Source organism: Tenrec ecaudatus, chromosome 3 (assembly GCF_050624435.1).
Source record: "Tenrec ecaudatus isolate mTenEca1 chromosome 3, mTenEca1.hap1, whole genome shotgun sequence".
Taxonomy (NCBI): domain Eukaryota; kingdom Metazoa; phylum Chordata; class Mammalia; order Afrosoricida; family Tenrecidae; genus Tenrec; species Tenrec ecaudatus.
The window spans coordinates 33,880,941-33,902,122 of record NC_134532.1 but is presented as its reverse complement, the minus strand read 5'-3'; the positions used below and the strand labels follow the sequence as shown (position 1 = coordinate 33,902,122).

At 42.9% G+C, this 21,182-nt stretch overlaps 1 protein-coding gene and 1 pseudogene across 2 annotated transcripts; both read right to left on the bottom strand.

The window, feature by feature from the left end:
- Window positions 1-10,815: 10,815 nt before the first annotated feature.
- Window positions 10,816-11,082, bottom strand: LOC142443345 (ATP synthase F(0) complex subunit f, mitochondrial-like). Of its 2 annotated transcripts, XM_075544777.1 has the most exons (2): window positions 10,962-11,082; window positions 10,816-10,844 (listed from the first exon to the last, which is right to left on the bottom strand). In XM_075544777.1, the coding sequence occupies exons 1-2, from the start codon at window positions 11,080-11,082 to the stop codon at window positions 10,816-10,818; spliced, it is 150 nt and encodes a 49-aa protein (XP_075400892.1). The 2 variants fall into 2 exon arrangements, with proteins under 2 accessions (XP_075400892.1, XP_075400891.1); XM_075544776.1 differs by having other exon boundaries at window positions 10,816-11,082.
- An 8,990-nt stretch (window positions 11,083-20,072) lies between these two features.
- LOC142443344 (geranylgeranyl pyrophosphate synthase pseudogene) lies at window positions 20,073-20,808 on the bottom strand (annotated as a pseudogene).
- Between the last annotated feature and the right edge of the window lie 374 nt (window positions 20,809-21,182).

Here is a 21,182-nt window from a genome sequence, read left to right as displayed (position 1 = left end):
CCTGATACCAGTCAGTTACACTCATAGGAAAATGCTTGGTGTAGTTTCCTGGTTAAACGTGGCCTTACCAGGAGGAGACTCTGGAGCCTGCTGAGCCAGGGCGACCTTAGTTCAGAAATGTCTATCTCCTTCCTCCCCCTCCTTCTCCTGAAGGTGCTGGTCATACCATGGGGTCGGTGTCAGAGAGGGTATTTGGGATTGGATCAGGCAGCACCCAGGGAGAGGCCGTGGCGATGGAGAGCTCCTACTATTGGTCACTATGGTAGTGACCTTGATCCTTCCAAAAATCAGTGCTACCTACCTGTGACCTCTGAGAGCACAAACCTGTGTGTTACAGTGTTACAGTGCAGGTGGACACAGACAGGGAAGCCAGGGTGGCCCTCACATACACTATCCTGTACGACAGCCTGGGGAGCTGAGACCAGCAGGGGGCGCTCAGGACTAACAGCACAGGCCCAGGAGCAGGAGCAGGAGCAGGTGCAGGGCTGAGCACAGATGCGGCTTTCTGCTTTCACTTCATCTGATTTTGTTCCCACTGCTCTCAAAGAGCTTCTGGGGGATCACTATCTACAATCATAGAAAGTGTATGTTTCTCCTAAACTGTAAGAAAGAAACTCACCATCATCAAGTTGATGGCGACCGAGAATGACCTTCTCAGACAGGCTTGAACTACTCCTGTAAAAAATATTTGCATAGTTTTGTTCTTACGAAATTCTGTCATGTGATCTGCAGGGTTTTTTACTTAGATTCAACTTAATTACTTCAAAATAGAAAATATGATGTTATATAAATAAACCTTCAGTTTGCATGAGAGTAACATCATAATAACCTGTGAGATTGGCCCATGGAACGGAAAAATAAACAGGCGTGGTGATGTTGAAAGCTAAGTATTGGGCTTTTAACCTCAAGGTCAGTGGTTCAAATCCTCTGCTGTGGGATTGTACTATTGTCTCTCAATTTCGAAGAAAGGAAACAAATATAGTAAAACCCCAAAAAGTTGGTGCCTGTGGAAGGGGAATACCTGCCACAAAACTAGAACATGGATATATTCCAAAAAATAAGGGATAGCAAAGTGGTAAGCTTATTTCATGTCAATAGTTGAAAATATGTAAGTCCATGAGGCTGAGGGTGTGGGGTGGTCAGGCAGTCCCACTGGCTTCCCACTCTCAACAGATTGTATGTTTACTCACTGCACAGGGTGGTGTGGATTAACAATATTACAGCCTTTGCAGGCTAAACAGTATGATTTTCTAATTTGCTAGTGCTATGATGAAGCTAAAAATTATTTTGTTTTTATGTTGACATTTACTTAGAGAACTATGACTCTTTCTCATAAAATGGACTTTGACATGAATGCCATCTAAGTGTCTGAAAAATTCTTCAACTTGATATAAAAAATAGAGTATTTAAGAATTGGAATATTTTTGATTGAATATATGAAGACTAAAAGTTCAAATTCTAGGGCAACTCTAAAGGACTTTTTTTTTGACTGTTGAAAAAAATCATTTGATGAAAAAACCTTTTGAGCAAATAATACAAAAAGTGAAAACAAAGAAATTTCATCCACACTTTATTCCTATCAGTGATCATGGAAATAGCACTCAAGAGATCAAAAGACGAGTTCCATGAGATGAGTCTGTTGCACAAGATATCTGTGAGTACTGGAAACAAGGACGTTCCTGTGAGGACTAAGGTTACTTTGAGGACCAAGCCATGATCATTTCACTTGCCTCATATGCATACGAAAGTTGCACATTGGATAGGAAACCGAAGAAGAATCGAAGTATTTGAATGTTGGTGTTTGAAAAGAAGATTGAATATACCATGGACAGCTAAAAGGACAAACCTATCTGCCTTAGTAAAAATACATGCAGAGTGCTTCTCAAAGGCAAGGATGGCAAGATGTTTGGTCAGCACACTGCCTGATCTAGATGCCCTTCCTCAACACATGTGCTGTGCAAGCTGTGGGCTGTGCAGTACTCTGCTCAACCTGGCCAAATTTGGTGGACCACATCACTGTGCCATGCTATACCACGCCACCATGTGGTTACAATGTGCAGTGTCTGCTGCCTGTGAGCCAACATCACTCTACTTGCCACCACTCCAGATGCTGCACCTCCCGCCAGTCATTTTGCATCCCTACACTGTGAGGCTCCACTGGGACTTGCCTCACTAAGCTGTGTTACTGGCCTCCACTATACCTCACCACCTCCCCTTCCCACTGCCTGCTTCCTTGTGTGTGTGTGTTTTCTACCAAGAATTTATCTTACCTATCTACTGGTTCTAATAGCATGCTTAAAGACTTGCTTTTCTTTTTCATATTGTAGAATGAAATCATACATGTCTAAACTGGAATTACACTAGGGGTACTTTTTAATGTAACACTATAAGGTTGCAAACAAGCATGTTCCTCAATAATAAAGGAAACCTTTATTTCAGATCTTTCTACAAGTTACAAAATCATGAAATTATAAAAAAAAATTCGACTCTATTTTTTAAAACTCATTATTCTACATGACTATATCACTAATGTTACAAATATTTGAGAAACATCTGCAAAACAAAATAGAGTGTCCAAATGCTGAATAAACCAACAAACCCATGGTATCAAGAAAAAGAACAACAACAAACTCAGATAGAATATCTGTAGAAAGAAAGGAGATACTGAAAATTCACACACACGCACACACATACATATACACACATACATTTAAGTATCCTATTAAGGTTTTTATAGAGATGCATTCACCCTTTCCTACTAAGAATTGAAAGCCTGGTTGCCATCTCCCTGGAATGAATCTGAGGATCTTATTGGCCCTCATGACAAAATCTAGGTGGCAGTTTATCACATTACCATGTCTCACTTCACATGTAGCAGAACCCAATACCAGCCTTGAGCACCCAGTCATCATAGAATAGATCCCTTCTTAACACCTATCAATTGGAGGCAGTGGCACCTGTGTGTCTTCCTGGGTCAGAGCCAGATATGAGATTTAAATGCAACAGACAAAGTCTTGCAAAGAATTCAGCTCTCAAATCTACTCAATGCCATCCTAACACAATATCGTTACATTCTCCTATGAAACCTGACTCATGTATAGTCAGCCTCATTTACAGCAGGACCTGGGGCATCTCATCGTATGAGAAGCCAGAAGGACCAGGATGCCGACCCTAAAGGCAGAAGTCAGTAATGTAAAATATTCTGCGGTTTCCTGGCACAGTTCTTCCATGAGAAGGCTGGATGAAAAAGGAAGTGAGGCGAGCACAGATTCAGCTTCCTCCCCTCATCCTCACTGACTTAGGGAAAAGTGTCCAAGGAAAGGGGAGATGCATTTTCCTCTGTGCAGAAAGGAAGAGGGGATGATCACCCTCCACCTCAGAGAACAGTGTGTGCTCTCAGCATCCTCCAATCTGATGGCCCTGTCTAAGCACTCTTCAGTGATAGAAACGCCTCTTCCTGAGAATTCTTGTAGACATTATATTTTCATTCCAAACTGCTCGACTATCAAAGCCTGGGACATCCTGGCGACCATGTGCCTGCTGCCGCCTGCACAGCTGGCCAAGCAGCCGTGGCCGAGGGCACCAGGGCCAACGTCCACCACACCAGCCCCAAGTAAATTTTCCTTTAGCCTCACAACGTTCAAAGCCCAAGGGCCCATTTCAGGGTCACTTCCCTTTAGCATTACCTTGTTTTTGGTTTCTTTGTTTCAGTTTGGGTTTTGATTCTTCTGTGCATGTTTAGTTAGATTACTTTTGTGATGGAGAGCTTCTTTCTTTTTTTTTAAACACTTTTTGGGGCACTTAATCCATATATCTCACATAATCCCACAATTCCATAGTTCATCCATCTTAAGCATTGCACAATCATTACCACAATCGATTTCATATTGTCTATTTTCCCACTATGATTAAATCACCTTTAAAAAGACTTGTTAGTCACCTTCAGTTCTAGTGCTCAGTCCCCTCCATCCTTCATTCTTACTCCCCAAGTCCCCTCACCCTCCCCAACTCCGCCAACCACCCACCCGACCCCACCCAGACATCCTTACAAACCCTCACATGTTATTTCATCTCCAGACATCCACCCCTTCTGTGCTTCACAAACTGATCCCAACAGAAACAATAAAGAATAGAAAGGAAATGAAATGGGAATGATTTTTAAAACCATAGTAATATATAGATAAAAATTCAAACAAGGAGTAAGAAAAAAGGGCCGCGAGCAAGATTTTAAAACCAGGGAAGACATTTCTGTCACGGACCAGCAAGAGATCTTGCGCCTAGAACAGACTCTGGTCGGGTCCAGAAGGAGGTCAGCAGAACAAGACCCAGGGGCTCACCTTTGAGCTGAGGAGGCGCAAGGAGTCTTGGGAGGAGGCATCGCTGTGTGGAAGGAAACAAGGGAGAAGGGTTAGGAGACCCGCAAAGAGAGAATCAGGGAACCCGGAAGGCCCAAACCCCAGCCGGGATCCCCTTTCTCCAACAGGGACTCCCACCATGAAACCCAACCAATCTGAAAGCGGGGAAATAGGACCTGCCTCAGGGACACCCGCCCACCTCTCACCAAGAGAAGCGCTGGCAGGGTTCCTGGGGGAGAGAAAGGGCGCTTGCACCCTAGTCAGCTGGACTAAAATGTCCTCCGCCCACATACATGTCCCGGAGCCCAGAGTCTCCCACCTGGGAGCGCCGGCAAAAAGGTGCTCAGGCTGTGGGCACTTCTCTGGCACTGCACGCAGAGCATGGACAATGGGATTCTTGCTGTGAGCTGCAGTTCAGAATAAGACACCGCCACTGCCGGCCCTTTCTGGGCGTGATCCGGAGGGGGAGGAGCTAGCGGGGTCAGGGAGGAGTAGGGTCTCTGCCTTCACTCCTCTCAAGGCAGCTCTTGCCCCGCCCATTTCTGCTGAGGCGCCAACACAGGTGCCTGGTGAGGGTGGGCGGGGTCTGGTGGGTTTGGGGCGGGGCTCAGGGAGGAGCCAGGCAGAGGCGGTCCACTCAAGAGGGTCCACAGCTGTGGCTGAGACTGCAGCTGCAAAGACTCAGATAACAATGGCCAAAGCAACCAGTGCTTTCCCCCATAGCAGAGAGCGTGCATGGGTGACATGGGTGAAATAGAACAATGTACATTGGGTGTGTAAGCCTGTGATCAGATTCCCCGGATGTCCATCCTCCTAACAAACTGGAAACACCCAACCATCCAATCCTGCCAAGGTGTTAATGGGGCTGAAGCACGAACTAAGGGTCCTTGCTTAACCTTTGTGATGACAATCCATTCTGTGACCTAAAGCACTGCCATGTATGACTGATTTTTAGGAAAAGAGAAGTACCTAGCATGCACGTCTAGGTAACTTATATGTCAGTTTAACAAAATTTAAAAATAAATCTTAAGCAGAAGCAGTGGAAGGGAATGAAGGAACGTGGATGGGAGGATGGTTGTTAAACTCGCCTGTCCTAAGAGCTGGAATTTGTACAGTCTTCTAGTTTGATTTCACCGGGAAGCTTTGGGGACAGCTAAACATGAGAGTTATGTTCTTCTATGATGCTTATCATGATTTATGCACTCTGCTAATTTAATGTATCACTCACTCAAGTTTCTATCGGTCCAAGAGGTCGTGTATGGACAGTGGGAAAGACTTTACCAAGTTGAGTGATCTGAAATTTAAATTTGCTTCCTGCAAGTAACTCTTGGCTGCCCAGACTCTCAGAACAAGTGTTTTTGGGAAAGATCAAAGTGAACTATTTCCCGATTAACTTGCATCCATAAAGATTGTGCTTCTTTCATGCCTGTCATACTTGGGAATTCCTTTCTGAAAGTTCACGTCAAATTCCAAAGTTCCTGGCTTAAAATGGAGATAGGAGAATTGTAACACTCTGTTACATTTCCCAATATGGTTACATAATTCCCCAGACAGAAAACTGTCACCTGACTTTATCAGGAATCCAAAAATATCAGTTATCAGTCAATATTTTCTGAATTAAACTGGTTTATGTTGCCAGTTCTGCTGGAGCCAGCTTATCCTTAGATCTTGGGAAACGTAGCCTAGATTTTGCAACTAAAGGGTGACTTCTCTGGAAATACTTGCTGTGTTAGACTGGGTAGACTAGAGAAACAAATCCAGGGTCATTCAAATATGTGTAAGAAAGAGATTTACACCAATAACTAATAGATAACAAGAAAACATTGCATCCCAGGCCAGATCAACTCTAAAAGTCCGATATTAGCCCATATGTCTAATAGTAGTCCATAATTTCCTCTTCAGACTCACACAGCACATGCAATGATGACGAATGCAGGAAGACCACAGGCCAGTGTGTATCCAATGGTGGTAGAAGCATTTTGCACTGGCATGGGTCTCCATGTGGCTCTTCCAGCTCTCCAAGTGACTCAAGAGCAGGAAGGTGAAGCAGAAAGAGAGGGTAGCCCAGCTCCTGGGAAAAAGAGTAGAAATTCCCAGAATCTACATGAGAAGGTCATGACCACCAGGAGCATAATCAAGTTGTGATCTGATTGACAGGCTAACCTTTACCCCTAGACTTATTTCCCAAGTTGAAATGAAACTATGTAGCTACTACACCTGCTTTCATGTGAGGTTTCCTGTTTCCCGTTCCCCCACCCCCACCATAAAAACCTCATTGTAATCGAGTCAATGCAGACTCACATAGATACTGTAGGGCAGGGGAGAACTTCCCTGGTAAGTTTCCAAGAATGAAAATGTTTGCTGGAGTAGAACGCTCATTCGTTCTCCTGTGGTGTTATAGGTGGTTCCAAACTGCTAGTCTTAAAGTTAGCAGCCCAACTTATACCCTCTTCACAAACAAGGGTTTGTTCATTCATTGTAGATCCACCCACTATAGCATGCAACTAGAGTCCAAAAGGTTCCCTTGGTTATACAAGCCACTTCCCATTGGGTTGCTCACCTAAAATTAGTGATTGATCAGCAGAACGAGATGTGCACAGCCACCGCTACCAAGTGCTCCAAAAGGAATCCCATTAGAAAGTCCTGGAGAGAGTGGGAGAAAAATGGGGACCCAAACTCAGACTCACAAAAGAGACCCTCAAGGAAATGGCCTTCGGTCACTTTCATGTCCAGAACTGAACTCACCCCCTGCTAGGCTAACCAGTCATGTAAGTAAGAACAAGGACAGGATTTAGCTGATGGGGAAGAATGGAAACAGGAAAGTCCTGGAAAAAAATTTGATAGTGTGTGTTGTTTTTAGTTGCCCTCAAGTAGGTTCCAGCTCACAGAGGACCTAGGTACAATCGGATGAAACACTGCCAAGTCCAGCTCCATCTCAGGGTGGATTTTATGTTTGAGCTCATTGCTGAAGCCAATGATCCAGTCCCTCACAAGGGTCTTCCTCTTTTCAATTGCCCTTTTACTTTACCAGGCATGATATCATTTTCCCAGGATGGATCTCTCCTGATAACATATTCAAAGTACATGAGACAACATGTCACCATCCTCACTTCTAAGGAGCATTAGCATGTGTGGTCAATGCTATTGTTAGTCTTGTTAATTCCTGTACAAATCTCCTTGAAACAATGGATGAATATATGAATTGTGATAAGAGATGTAAGGGCCCCCACTAAAACATTTAATAAAAAAATGAAATAAATAGAATTACATGAGACACTTCTAGCCTAATTGTAAGACTTTTAAAGCTGCAGATTCTGGGAATTATGAATAAATACTATTTTATTGTATTGTTATTTAAGTTCAAGTTATTTGGGAACCAAGTCAGACAACATGTTAAATGTTGTCTGACTTAGTTCCTAATATTTTAAACAAACTTTTTCATGTAACTCCATTATCAATATTTGTCTACAGTTTTCTTGAAGTAACATTATCTGACACTGGTGTCAGAATATTACTGGTTTCATAGAATGTGTTGTTAAGTGTTCTCTCTCAACCATTGTTATGTTTGTACCCAATTAACTTGAACTTAACTAACAATACAGTAAAATGCCAAGTTGTTATAACAAGGTGTTCTTGTGTTGAGGGAGGGCTGGAGCAGAGGCCCAAAGTCCATCCACTTCCTCAATGTATGACTATAAAAATACACACATAGGCCAATACTTCTATTTTATGAATTAATGTATTTATGTATGTATGACAATATGTTTAGACCTCCATCCATACCGTTCTTCCCAGATCTTTTCTCTATTTTGTTTTACATCCCCCCTACAATAACACTCACCCCTTTTCTACCTCTTAGTAATGCCTCTCAGCTAAATTGCTATTGCTCCAACACCCCCAGGATCTCTAAGTCCTCCTCATTTTTGATTTAATTCCCTAGTTCTTCCCCTATCTATGAAATTGTCTGATCACTGCTCCCTCCCACAAGACCCTCCAGAACCATTGGTCCAGTTGCTTCCCATGCCTATATGGATAGGCAAAACAATAAGAGCTGAGACAAAACAAATAGATAGAATTAAAACTGGGGGAAACTAGCACCCCCCTAAAAACATATATAAGCATACATAATCCCAGGTTTGTCTGCTGACATTTATGACTATCTTCCCACGGGTCCTGGGGTTCCAGGAACTGCCCCTCCTGGCCTGAAGTCTATTTTTGCTGCTCCTCAGGGGTTTTATGGCTTGGCTTGGTTCCCGCTGCTGACCTGTTCTGTTCCCTTATTGGTTCACCCCACTGTGGAGGGAGGTGGGGGTCAGACCAGGCTCGCTCCACACCATGTATCCCCAGTATGGTCCTCTGACGATGTACTCTCCAGCAAGGGGATATCATGCCTCAAGCTGATGTTGGTCTTACAGTCTTCTCTTTGTGTCCGGGCATTCGTTGTTAATCCCATTCATTCTAATATCTCCAAAAAAACCACACATAATTAAAAAGACATAATTGAGCTAAAACCCTGTATAAGTAATTGATTTGCTTTCATTGGTAATTATGCCCTGCGATGATGTTGTAGTGCCCTATTGGTATACATAAATTACAAACGTGAAAAAATTTAAGCAGTCCACACTGAAAGGAGAGATAAAGAGAGATAGGTGAGAGAGAGAGAGAGAGAGAGAGAGAGAGAGAGAGAGAGAGAGAGAGAGAGAGAGAGAGAGAGAGAGAGATTATAAAATTAAGAGGTGGTTCTGGTTGAACAATGCACACTGAAGTTTGACAAGATTTCATTTACTGATGAAAAAACCTTGTTTGATAAATGAGATTAACAGGAAAAAAGTGTCATCAAGTATTACATTTTATAATGCAAGAAACACGCAGATCATGATGCTAAGCTCTGGATTTTGGATGAGCCCTTATTTTATGGTAAATATTATACATGGTCTCCTACATCACTTGGCTTTCGAATTCTCTCTGCATAACATTTTAGATTCTTGTTTGCTAATATTTTCATGTGTTTGCCTGTGTACATGTGTGTCAGTGTGTACAAGGTGTTCCTAGAACTGCCAAGTGTTTCCTAAGAACACCTCCCACAGCAACTTCACCCAATCCACCCCGGGCTTATTCTGCCTGCATCTGGACCAGTGGTTCTCATCCTGTGGGTCGCGACCCTTTTAGGGGTTGAATGACCCTTTCACATGGTTCTCCTGATGCATAACAGTAGCAAAATGATAGTTATGAAGTACCAATGAAAATAATTTTATGTTTGGACGTCGCCACAACATGAGAAACTGTATTAAAGGGGCATGGCCTTAGGAAAGTTGAGAATCCCTGATTTTCTGGACTCACCAAAGGATGGATAATCCAATAAGGAAGGCTCCTGGAGTATAAATTACGTCGATTTAATAATGATGCTGAAGTACTACAGGTGATTATCCTTTAATCAGTCTCTTGCCTTCCCTCCTTTATTTCCCAGCTCCTGCTCAGGATCCAGGTGACCCTGGACACAGATAATTCAAGGTGCTGAAATTGGGGCAGTTGTGGATTTCAGATCAGAGTGGATCATCCTTGCTTGGATGTTTTGTGCTTCCTGGAAGGTAAAAGTACCTGGGACCTGGGCATGTGGACCTATTACACGCCAGGTACCCTCAGCTAGTAGGTATGTAAGACAGGCTCAGGGAGGAACATAACTTTTGCCTCCGGAAGCCCCTGGGGTTGAGCTCAAAGATATCCAGCCTGTGCTAACACGCTGACTCTGAAACCTCCACTAATGGCTTCTTAGTTGCTGATTTGTCCACATCCGGGCCTCACTTTCATTCCAGGGTATATTTAGATAGCCACACGCCCAGGGTGCCTGGTCAGGATTTAACCAATTAAGTCAGCACGGGGTGTGCCTACTGTTGTTATCACGAGTGACTCTTTGAGGACTTACTTCTCCCTGAGTGGAGAGCCCAGTGTGCGCTGAGAGGGAGATCCTGGCACTGGACCCACAGGATGTCCCTGGGATTAACATCATTACACTTAAGGGGTGAAGCTGCAGCTCCTACTTGAAGTATGTCTTGTGAGGTTAAGTGGTTGGTTTACTGGAAACTCAAGTAGTCACAGACCCAAATATTTTAGGGTTAGAAAGGTGTACTACATCTTCCTCAGAGCCCTTAAGTCTGAGGAAAAAGTCCAATATTGTGAAAAATGGAGATCATGGTTCCAATATAAGCACTTTTAATTTGATACGACCTCCATCTCTAGTGACATGAGGGTCCCTGGGAAAGAGGGAATGGAGGGGATCAAAGGTAGAATAACCAGTCATTTATTTGTTTCATTAAACATGGTTTCACTACATCTTTTTTTTTTTCAGGCCTGCACCTTTTATTGGGCACATTCTCAAGGGCTCTTGCCGGGTGGAGGGGAGGGGGTGGTGGCAAGGCAAGTGGCCAGACCAGGAAAGCAGGCCGCCCTCACCGCGGCGTACTCAATGGTACTTCCTTAACCGCTCGTGTTTGAGCTCCTTGTAGGATAGGCAGTAGCTGAAAACCACATAGGCCGCCAACACCATGGACAGGCCTGCGACGCTCCCCTTCCTCAAGTTGACATACTTGCTATAATACCGATCGTAACCTCTCCGAAAGGCGCCGACAATGCCCGTCGGGGTGAAGTCCCGCATCAGCACCCAGCTGGGCAGCTCCGAGATCCTGACATCCAGGAGGCGCTTCTCCTTCAGGGTCACCGGAGACGCCATCTTTCAGTCCTGGGTGTCCGCTGCGCTGGGCCGTGCGGGCGCTGCTGTGTCGGTTTCACTACATCTTTGAGGGAGAAACCAGGATACGCTGTGACCTGCAAATTAGTGAGTGAGTACTTGAGCTCTTGGTCAACTTGGTTATTGGGTAACACATCCCAGCATATGTCTAATAGCAGAGAAGGCTCCCTAAGTGTAGGACACAGTAGAGCTGAAAAACATGAGTCCTGTGATGGATCTCAGTCATAATGCTTTTTGTCATATTTAAACATTTGTATATCCCTTCCGTTTGCCAAATTTCACGAACCATTTGTAAAAGTTAACTGTAAACAGAGGATGTGTTGGTATTTCCTAATTTTGCATGTCTACCTCTCGCAGTCTCTTACATTTAGGTAAAATCTGGGAGAGGAGACAGATCCACACACATACTTAGCAGCATGAGTTTTTTTGGTGTGTTAGGTTTGGTGCTTAGCTTAGGGTTTTAGTGTGTTAGAGACAGAGTCTGTACCTAAGATCGGAAGCTAGGTCCTGAGATTAATCAATGTTCCTGGTTCAAGAAAAAGAATCAAGGGATAGAATTGGGTTAATTGAGATGATTTGAGATTCAGATGTTGGTGGAGAGATTAAAAGTCATTACGTTTAGAAAGTTTCTGCCTAACAGATTATGTTTCGAGTTGATTAGGAGCGTATCTGTTAAGGTATAATGATGTAGAGATACAGTTTAAGGATTAGAATATTCGAGGTAGTTTCTGAATTTGAGATTTAGGGTCATAAGGTTAGGATTAAGTTGATAGACTCTGATTCAAAGAATTAGAATGAATGCATTAGGTTAGATTAGGGTGCGTGGTCATTGGATTTGTTAAGCACATGTTAACTTTGTTGTGGCATCAGGAGATGCTCAGGGTGTTAGTGGAAGTTCTGGAGTATGAGTGGCTTTTCATCTAGTTATCAGTGTGTTGGAAGGATACTCAGCACATTAACGTATAAGGATTAATGGTTTGGGAGAAGGTGATAAGCAGTAAATGCATAGGGATTGAAGTACCGAGTTAAAATTGTGGACTGAAATGTAGCTGACAACACGTTTCAATTTATCAGCTATAAATAAAAAAGTTTTATATTTGGATGAAAAGCTCTGTTAATATCAATCAGGTCAAATTGTCCAATTATGGAGTTTCGCTCTCTAGTCTCCTTGTTGAGTTTCTTTCCCTGTGATCTCTTTCTCGGTGAGTGGTGTGTTAAAGTCACCCACTATAATTGTCGAGTCTGTGATTTCTTTCTTAATCTTTTGGAGGGTTTGGTTGATGTATTGAGCTGATCTCTCATTCAGGGAATATATGTTTACAATGCTTAGTGGATCATTGTCTATGATTCCCTTGAGCATTATATCGTGTCCCTCCTTATCTCTTTTTATGGTTTGCACTTTGAGGTCAATTTTATCCGAGATTAGGATTGCAACCCCTACTTTTTTTGTATTGCTGTTTGCTTGGTAGGTCCTTCTCCAACCTTTAATTCTCAGCCTAATTTTGTCTTTAGCCTTGAGATGTGTCTCCTGCAGGCAGCAAATTGATGGGTTGTGTTTTCGAAGCCATTCTGTTAGTCTCAGTCTTTTAATGCCTGAGTTCAGGCCATTGATATTCAGGGTTATTATCTCCATGTGCAGACTCTGATGTCATTTTACACCTTTTGTGTTGGGAGTTTTCCTACTTTCCTTTCTCATTAGTGTGTGTTTTGTGTGTGTATAATTCTTGACTTCTTTCTATCCTTAAGCCATTGCTATGTTGGGGTCTGTTTTCTCTTTGTTGTGCTCTGGGTGAGGTTGTTCTATGTGTTGGTCTCTTATTTGTGCTTGGTGAGTGTTGTTCTTCTGCCCATACTGAGTCGGTGAGAATCTTTTGTAAGGCTGGGTTTGTTGTAATGTATTTTTTGAGTTTTTCCTTGTCTGGGAAGACTTTTACTTCTCCATCGATCTTGATCGATAATTTGGCTGGGTAGAGTATTCTTGGATTTGTGTTGTTTTCCTTCAATTTTTGGAATATGCTACTCCACTCTGCTTTTTTTCATAGTTTCTGCTGATAGGTCTGAGCATATCCTTATGTGGAAACCTTTATATGTGATTGCTTGATTTTCCCTAGCTGCTCTCATGACTTTCCCCGTTCCCTCAAAGTTGGATAGTTTCACTATTATGTGCCTTGGTGATTTCTTCTTGGGGTCCTGTCATGCTGGTGTTCTTTCAGCCTCCTGGATGGTGGCCTGGTTTTCATTCATTAGGCTGGGGAAGTTTTCCTCCAAGAATTCTCTTGCCATTGTTGCAGATGACTTTTCTGTTGTGTCTTCCTCTGGTAGGCCAATAATTCTAATGTTGTTCTGCTTCATAGCATCAGACATAGCTCTTAGGTTTTCTTCAGCTTATCTAATGCTCTTATTAGAATTTTGTTCACGTTTATTAAAGTCTGCTTGGCTGTCCTCCAAGACACTGATGCGGTTCTCTGATTCCTCCAATCGATTCTCAAGGAACATGATTTTGCTATTCTTTTTCATTATTTCCTCCCTAAGCTCCTGTATTTGCCTTCGGTGTATGGCTTTTATCTCCTCTATCATTTCATCCTTTTTCTGTATTGTTTCCCTCATATCCTGCATGGTTCCAAGCAGCATTCTGAGAGTTTCTTTGTATGGCATCTCAATATCTGCTTCTTCTATGTATGTTGCTATGTTCAGGACATCTTCTGCCTTTGTCTTTTATTTCTCCTGTGTTTTCGTTGAGGTTGTTGGGGCTGATGGTTGTTTGCATTGAGTTGTTTAGAGGGACCAGGTGCCATTTTCTAGTCTCTCTCTGAAAGACTTATAGGAATACTTCTTTGAACTGCCTACAGCTGATTTTGCTATGGGATTAACCTACCACTTTATCTTCCTGTGGCTTCCCTATCAGAGAAGTGCCCCAGGTGGCAGGTCAGCTGCCTGCCCCAGTGTTGCAGAGGCTGGGCTGAAGTTCCTGCTATTTGTTTGAATGTTGATATGTGTTGCCTGAGCTGCCAAATGTTTCCAGGTACACCGGAAGGACCTCCCTGGTGAGAAGTCCGAGGAGTATCCCCGGGACAGCAAGCAGGCCTTTCCCTAGCCTTGGGCTATCTATGCAGGGTGGAGCTCACCTATCTGGGTGTGGCCCAGGCGCAAATGCCCTAGGGCAATGGGAGTGCCTGTAAATCCACAATGGAGTGTGAGAGAGCAGGGAAGGAATAGGAGGGGGAGAAAAATTAAGAAGTGAGATTAGACTAAGCAAGGGTATAGGGAAGTGAGGGAAGCAAAAGCAACTATGTTGCTGAGTCCCACTGCCTGCCTGTGGAGCTGCACAGGCTTACTCCCTGCCCCAAGCTCCAGCAGCAGTCCCCAGCTGAGCCCCAAGAAGAGTCGCAAGAAAGCTGTTGAGCAGCCTCTGAGAAGTGGGGGGACAGAGAGCAGAGTTGTTAACAGACCCCGCAGTGTACCTGAACCCTGTTCCCTGCCTGTGGATGTGTGGGGGTTTGGGTTTAGTCCCTGCTCAGACAACACGGTGTGGCAAGCTGTGGCCATGCTGTGAAAAAGTCCCTATGCAGCCCTCCAAAGCTGTGTGGGAATAGAGAGCAGAGATGCAAACAGAAGCAACAATGTATCAGAAACGGATCCCTGCCAGTGGAGCCGCAAGGGTCCTGTCCCTGCCCTGAAGCAGGTAGGTGAAAACTGTGGCTGTGCTGAGACCAAGCCCTGCTACAGGCTCCAAATGGTCCCAGTTCCAGCAGATACAGCAGCTGGGCTAGTGTCGAGCCCCAGCTGGCTTCCACTGAGGTAAGCCAAAAGCCCCCAGCCCCTCAAAACCCCGTGGATCTGTGCCTACTTAACTTTATGATGGGCCTCCTGTGATCCAGTGGCATTGAATTTCCCTCTAAGCAACTCTCCTGGGCTGGATTCTGCCGAGTCCCTCTGGTATGTGTGAGAAATATTGATTTTTATAAGAATGATCATGTCATATTTCTCATAGTGTGTGGCCGATTTGTTAGAACCATTCTCCTTCCAGATAGCAATCAAATGCTTAATACCACCAGCTTTATGTTTCTGTGTCGACATATGCATAGTATACAAACATACATTTATATTCATCTACATTAGCATGAGATGGGCATCAAAGGTTTCTGGGAAAATTCCACTTCTTCATGTTTTATTGATGTACCTATTCTATCTCAAAATTCACTTTAATTGAGTAGATTATAACTCAGGTCAAACCTTTAGGTCCATGTAAAAAATCACCTGTATTTTTCTGAGACAATAACTCTTTAGAGAAGTAGAACACTTTAAGTTTCTCCCTTGGGATACATGGTGATTTAGAACTGATGACCTTGTAGTTGTCAAGCAGTATTCAAAGAGAAATTGGCAATTAAATTAATCCTTGAAGTTTTACAACAGTAACAAATATAGATTATGATTAGAATATCAAGTTAGAAAGATATAGGGCAAAAGCCAGATATAACACTAAAGATGAAAAGAGGACTACTTTCCCCTTCACCACTACACCAGGTGAGTAGGTTTGGGCTGCAAATCATGGTGCTGTTGAAATGAACAAAATTGATCTCCGTATTTAAGATGAGGCGATCTAGGTTTATAGAGATTAACATCCTCAAGAAATCCTATGTAGAACTCCACTCTGTAATTCTTTGTCACTATAGTTTCAAATGGACTAAAAAGCAGGGTTTGAGTATGTGTAGACTGTGTGTTCATTGTGCACAATTAGTTATATATATCACATATAACAACTCATCTTTATATATTTATAACACTTATTACATATAACAACATAAGTCTATATGTGTATGTAAATATACGGTATTAAAGATGATAAGACAATTTTGGCTAGGAGGGCTTATCTATAACTATTTTTTAACATTTTATTAGGGACTCATACAACTCTTATCACAATCCATACATATACATACATCAATTGTATAAAGTACACCTGTACATTCTTTGCCCTAATCATTTTCAAAGCATTTGCTCTCCACTTAAGCCCTTTGCATCAAGTCCTCATTTTTCCCCTTCCTCCCTGCTCCCCCCCCCATGAGCCCTTGATAATTTATAAATTATTATTTTGTCATATATTGCCCTATCCGTCGTCTCCCTTCACCCCCTTTTCTGTTGTCCATCACCGAGGGAGGAGGTCACATGTAGATCCTTGTAATTGGTTCCCCCTTTCCAACCCACTCTCCCTCTACCCTCCCAGTATCGGCCCTCACACCCCTGCTCCTGAAGGTTTCATTCACCCTGGATTCCCTGTGCCTCCTGCTCCTATATGCACCAGTGTACAACCTCTTCTCTATCCAGACTTGCAAGGTAGAATTCGGATCATGATACTGGGGGGAGGAAGTATTTAGGAACTGGAGGAAAGCTGTATTCTTCATCGGTGCTACATCACACCCTGACTGATTAATCTCTTCCTCTACACCCCTCTGCAAGGGGATCTCCAGTGGCCAACAAATGGGCTTTAGGTCTCCACTCTGTACTTCACCCTTCATTCCCTATGGTAAGATTTTTTTTAATGATGATGCCTTATACCTGATCCATTTGACACCTTGTGATCGCACAGGCTGGTGTGCTTCTTCCATGTGGCCTTTGTTGTTTCTGAGCTAGATGGCCGCTTGTTCACTTTCAAGTCTTTAAGACCCCAGACACTATCTCTTTGAAGAGCCGGTCACCATCAGCTTTCTTTGCCACATTTGCTTATGCACCCCTTGGTCCTCGGCGATCGTATCATGGAGCTGTGCAGCCAATGATATGAATTTTTGTTCTTTGATGCCTGACAACTGATCCCTTTAGGACCATGTGATCACACAGGCTGGCGTGTTCTTCCATGTGGGCTTTGTTGCTTCTGAGCTAGATGGCCGCTTGTTTATCTTCAAGCCTTTAAGACCCCAGACACTATCGTTTTTGATAGCCGGGTACCATCAGCTTTCTTCACCACACTTACTTGTTCACCCGCTTTGGCTTCAGCAGTTGTGTCGGGAGGGTGAGCATCATAGAATGCCAATTTAGTAGAAGAAAGTATTCATGCATTGAAGGAGTGCTTGAGTAGAGGCCCAGGATCCTTCCATCACCTTAATACTAAACCTATAAATATAGACACAGATCTATTTCCACATCCTCATATATATTTGCATGCACATGTCTTTGTCTAGACCTCTATAAATGCCCTTTGCCTCCTAGATATTTCCTCTATTTCCCTTGACTTTCCTCCTGCCCCACTATCATGCTCCGTCCCCACCTGGGTTACAGCTATACCTCTTCTTTATGTTACCTTACCCTTGATCATTCCCTACCAGGCCTGTCACTCCCCCCTCACCACCAATTTGGATCTCATGTTTTTCCCTTGTCCCTGGGTTTGTTAACACCACTTCCTTACCCCCCACCTCCGCTTCTCCCAAGTCCCCCCGGAACTGTCGATCCCGTTATTTTTCCTTCAGACAGTTCATCCAGCCTATCTTTTTATCTGTAACTATTAAAGAAGGATCTCACCCAAACATTTATTTGCTAGAGTCACTGGCAGGTTCTGAATTGACACCTTTTATGCTGTGAGCTGAGTGCTTAAACATCTGTATATAAGACAGACTTTAAAAAGACTCCCCAATGGCACAGTGTGTAAAACACTTGGCTTCCACCCAAAAGGTTGGCAGTTCAAGCCCACCAGCTGCTCTTGGTGAGAAAGACAGAGTTTAATATCAAGGGTAAGTGTACATCAAGAAAGCATCCCAACATGCTTAGAGTCAGGTTTGGATGCATTTGAATTGTGGCTACTTTCCTGCTACCCTAACCACCATAAAGGGAAGAGAAGGAAATTTATTTTGTTTACTCTCTACGTCATAATGGAATGCTCTGCAATAAAACAAGCATTATCTTAAATCTGTGCTCCCGGGAGAACTTATTCACCTTAACACAAAAAGTCTTTAAATTATCTTAAATGTTCCAGGCTAACCTTTATAGAGATTAAATGCCATTCAAGACATATACTCCAGCGAAGTTCAGACCTTGGTTTTGTACTTCTTCTTTTTTAAATCATTTTATTGGGGGTTCATACAACTCTTATCAGAATCCATACATATATCCATTGTGTCAAGCATATTGGTATATTTGTTGCCATCATCATTCTTAAAACAGTTGGTTTCTGCTTGAGCCCTTGTTATCAGCTCCTCATTTTCCCTCTCCCTCCCCACTATCATGAACCCTTGATAATTTGTAAATTATTATTATTTTGTCATATCTTACACTGTCCAATGTCTCCTTTCACCCACTTTTCTGTTGTCCATCCCCATAGGAGGTGATTATATATAGATCCTTGTAATCAGTTCCCCACTTTCCACTCCACCCTCCCCCCAAACTCCAGGTATCGCCACTCTCAGCACTGGTCCTGAAGGGATCATCTGTCCTGGATTCCCTGTGTTTCCAGTTCCTATCTGTACCAGTGTACATCCTCTCATCAAGCCAGAATTGTAAGGTAGAATTGGGATCATGACAGTGCATGGGGCGGGGAGAGGAAGCATTTAGTAACTAGAGGAAAGTCGTATGTTTTATCATTGCTACATTGCACCCTGACTGTCTTGTGTCCTCCCTGAATCCTTCTATAAGGGATTTCCAGTTGCCTACAGATGGGTCTTGGGTCCCCAATCTGCACTCCCCCTCATTCATAATAGGATTTTTTGTTCTTTGATGTCTGGTACCTGATCCCTTTGACACATTGTGATCACACAGGCTGTTGTGCTTCTTCCATGTGGCCTTTGTTGCTTCTGAGCTAGATGGCCACTTGTTTACCTTCAAGCTTTAAAGACCCCAGATGCTGTATCTTTTGATAACAGGAATCCATCAGCTTTCTTCATCACATTTGCTTATGCACCTGCTTTGTCTTCAGCGATCAAGTCAGGAAGGTGAACATCATGAAATGCCAGTAGTATAGAACAAAATATTCTTGCATTGAGAGAATACTTAAGTGGAGGTCCAATGTCCATCTGCTACCTTAATTTTAACCTATAAATATATGCACATAGGTCTGTTTCCCCATTCTCATAAATATATTTACATATGTACATGAACTCTATAACTGCCCATTTGCTTCCTAGTTCTTTCATCTATTTCCTTTTTTCATTTCTCATGTCCTACTATCATGCTCAGCCTTCATTTGGGTTTCAGTAATTCCTCTCGGTTACATTACCCTTGATCACACTCTATCAGGCCTCCTACACCTTCCTCCCCACCGATTTGGATCCCTTGTTTTTCCCTTGTTCCTGGGTTTGTTAACACCACTTCCTTTTCACCCCCTCCCCCTCTCCCAAGTCCTCCCAGAATTGACAGTCCTGTTGTTTTCTTCTCCAGATTGTTCATCTAGCCTATCTTATTTAGACAGACCTGCGGAGATAATAACATCCACAAAAACAAGACAGAGGAAAACAAAGCAACAAAAGAAAACAAAACAACAACAATAAAAACAATTACCACAAAAAAAGCCTATCTATGTTCAAGGACTGTTTGTTGCCCTTTAGGAGTGTTTTCTGGTCAAGTCTGATAGGGTGCTATGCCCTAGCACCAAAGTCTATTTTTGGTATTCCCTCCAGACTTTGTTGCTCTGGCCCCCTTGCTGGTCTGTTGCATACCCTTAGTGTTTTGCCTCGGTGTGGTGGAGTCAGATAGGGCCGAATTCTAACACTGTGTCTCCAGTGTTGTCTCCTGTAGAGCTATGTGTCAGTAAGGGATGCTATATCACATAGTGGGTCCTGCCATAGGGTCCTCTCTGTGGATTGGTTGCTGTGAGTGGGGATATTGTCTTCAAGGCTTGCTGGGCCAGGGTGTGTTCCACTATCTTTTCCTAGTCCCTTCTTTCAGAGTATTCTGAATCTATTCAAAAGAACCTACATTTTCTTGCACTGAGTAAGGTGGTGTGGCTGGCACCTGAGCGTGGAGAATTGTTTGAAGTAGGGCAGGGAGGTTCAGTATTTCTTAACATCTATGTTTTTGATTCTCTGGTGCAAAATGTTCTGTACCTGGGTGCTTCCAGACCTTGACTAAATAGCATGAATTGTAGGAAACGAGCGTTTTCTTTCAGTTAGATCTTCAAATAAGCTTTTGTTTTCACTATAGTTTTGGGAGTGTGCATTAGCATAATCATCCCTAATTTGGAAAAAGAGCCCACGTATATTACATAGAGGCTTTACGTCTTCTTTGTAATCAGAGAACAATTGCAAGAGTCCTCCCATTAAAGGGCCCACTGGTCCTTTGTGGGATCATGGCTTTATATTCCTCTTCAGTGGGACAAGAGCAATTGTCCCTCCAAGGGTAATTGTCTAGGTCTTGTTCCTGATGGAGTTCTAAAAGACGGTGGGTAAAAAGTTTCCCTGTTTTCCTGTATCTGAGTGATCAAAGGTCAAGATTTTCCCCAAAGAAATAAAATATATATAAATAGCAAGTGGTGACAAAAGGAATTTTATTGATACTGTGAGCCACTGTCAAGCCAGGTCTAAGTTCTCAGTTGTCTTTGTTATCATCAGTGAGCAAACTGGCTTTATGAGACACTTTGGTCACTTCACTAATAACCTGTAGTTTGTCTTCTGGAACTTTCAGTCAATGATTAAAAGCTTCAGAAAGCTTGATTTTTACTTGTTTACCTGGTAACTGAAGTAAGTTGGGTTCTAGAAGACTTCTTTGGATTCTTTCTTGAGCAGTCATCACTGTTTTATAATTTCAGAGCAGATGGTTTAAAGTGGCTATCATGGCTTGCTCGGTACGGGTCTGGAAGCAGCTGTGCTCAGGATTAAGATCCCACTTCACAGCTTAGACCACAGTTCCCTCTGACCCCGATTTGACTCCCTGCCCTACTTCATACAATTTTCCACGCTCAGGTGCCAGCCACACCACCTTACTCAGTGCAAGAAAATACATCATCCAGTCCCCAATGTAATTGTTCTTAATAAGTTACTTTATTTAAAACATATTTCTTATTGCAGTTGGTGTTTACTAATAATTCATTTATTTGGAAGGATGGGATCAAAATTATCCTACTTTGGAAATATATTAATTTCAAAATACATTTTCCACACTTT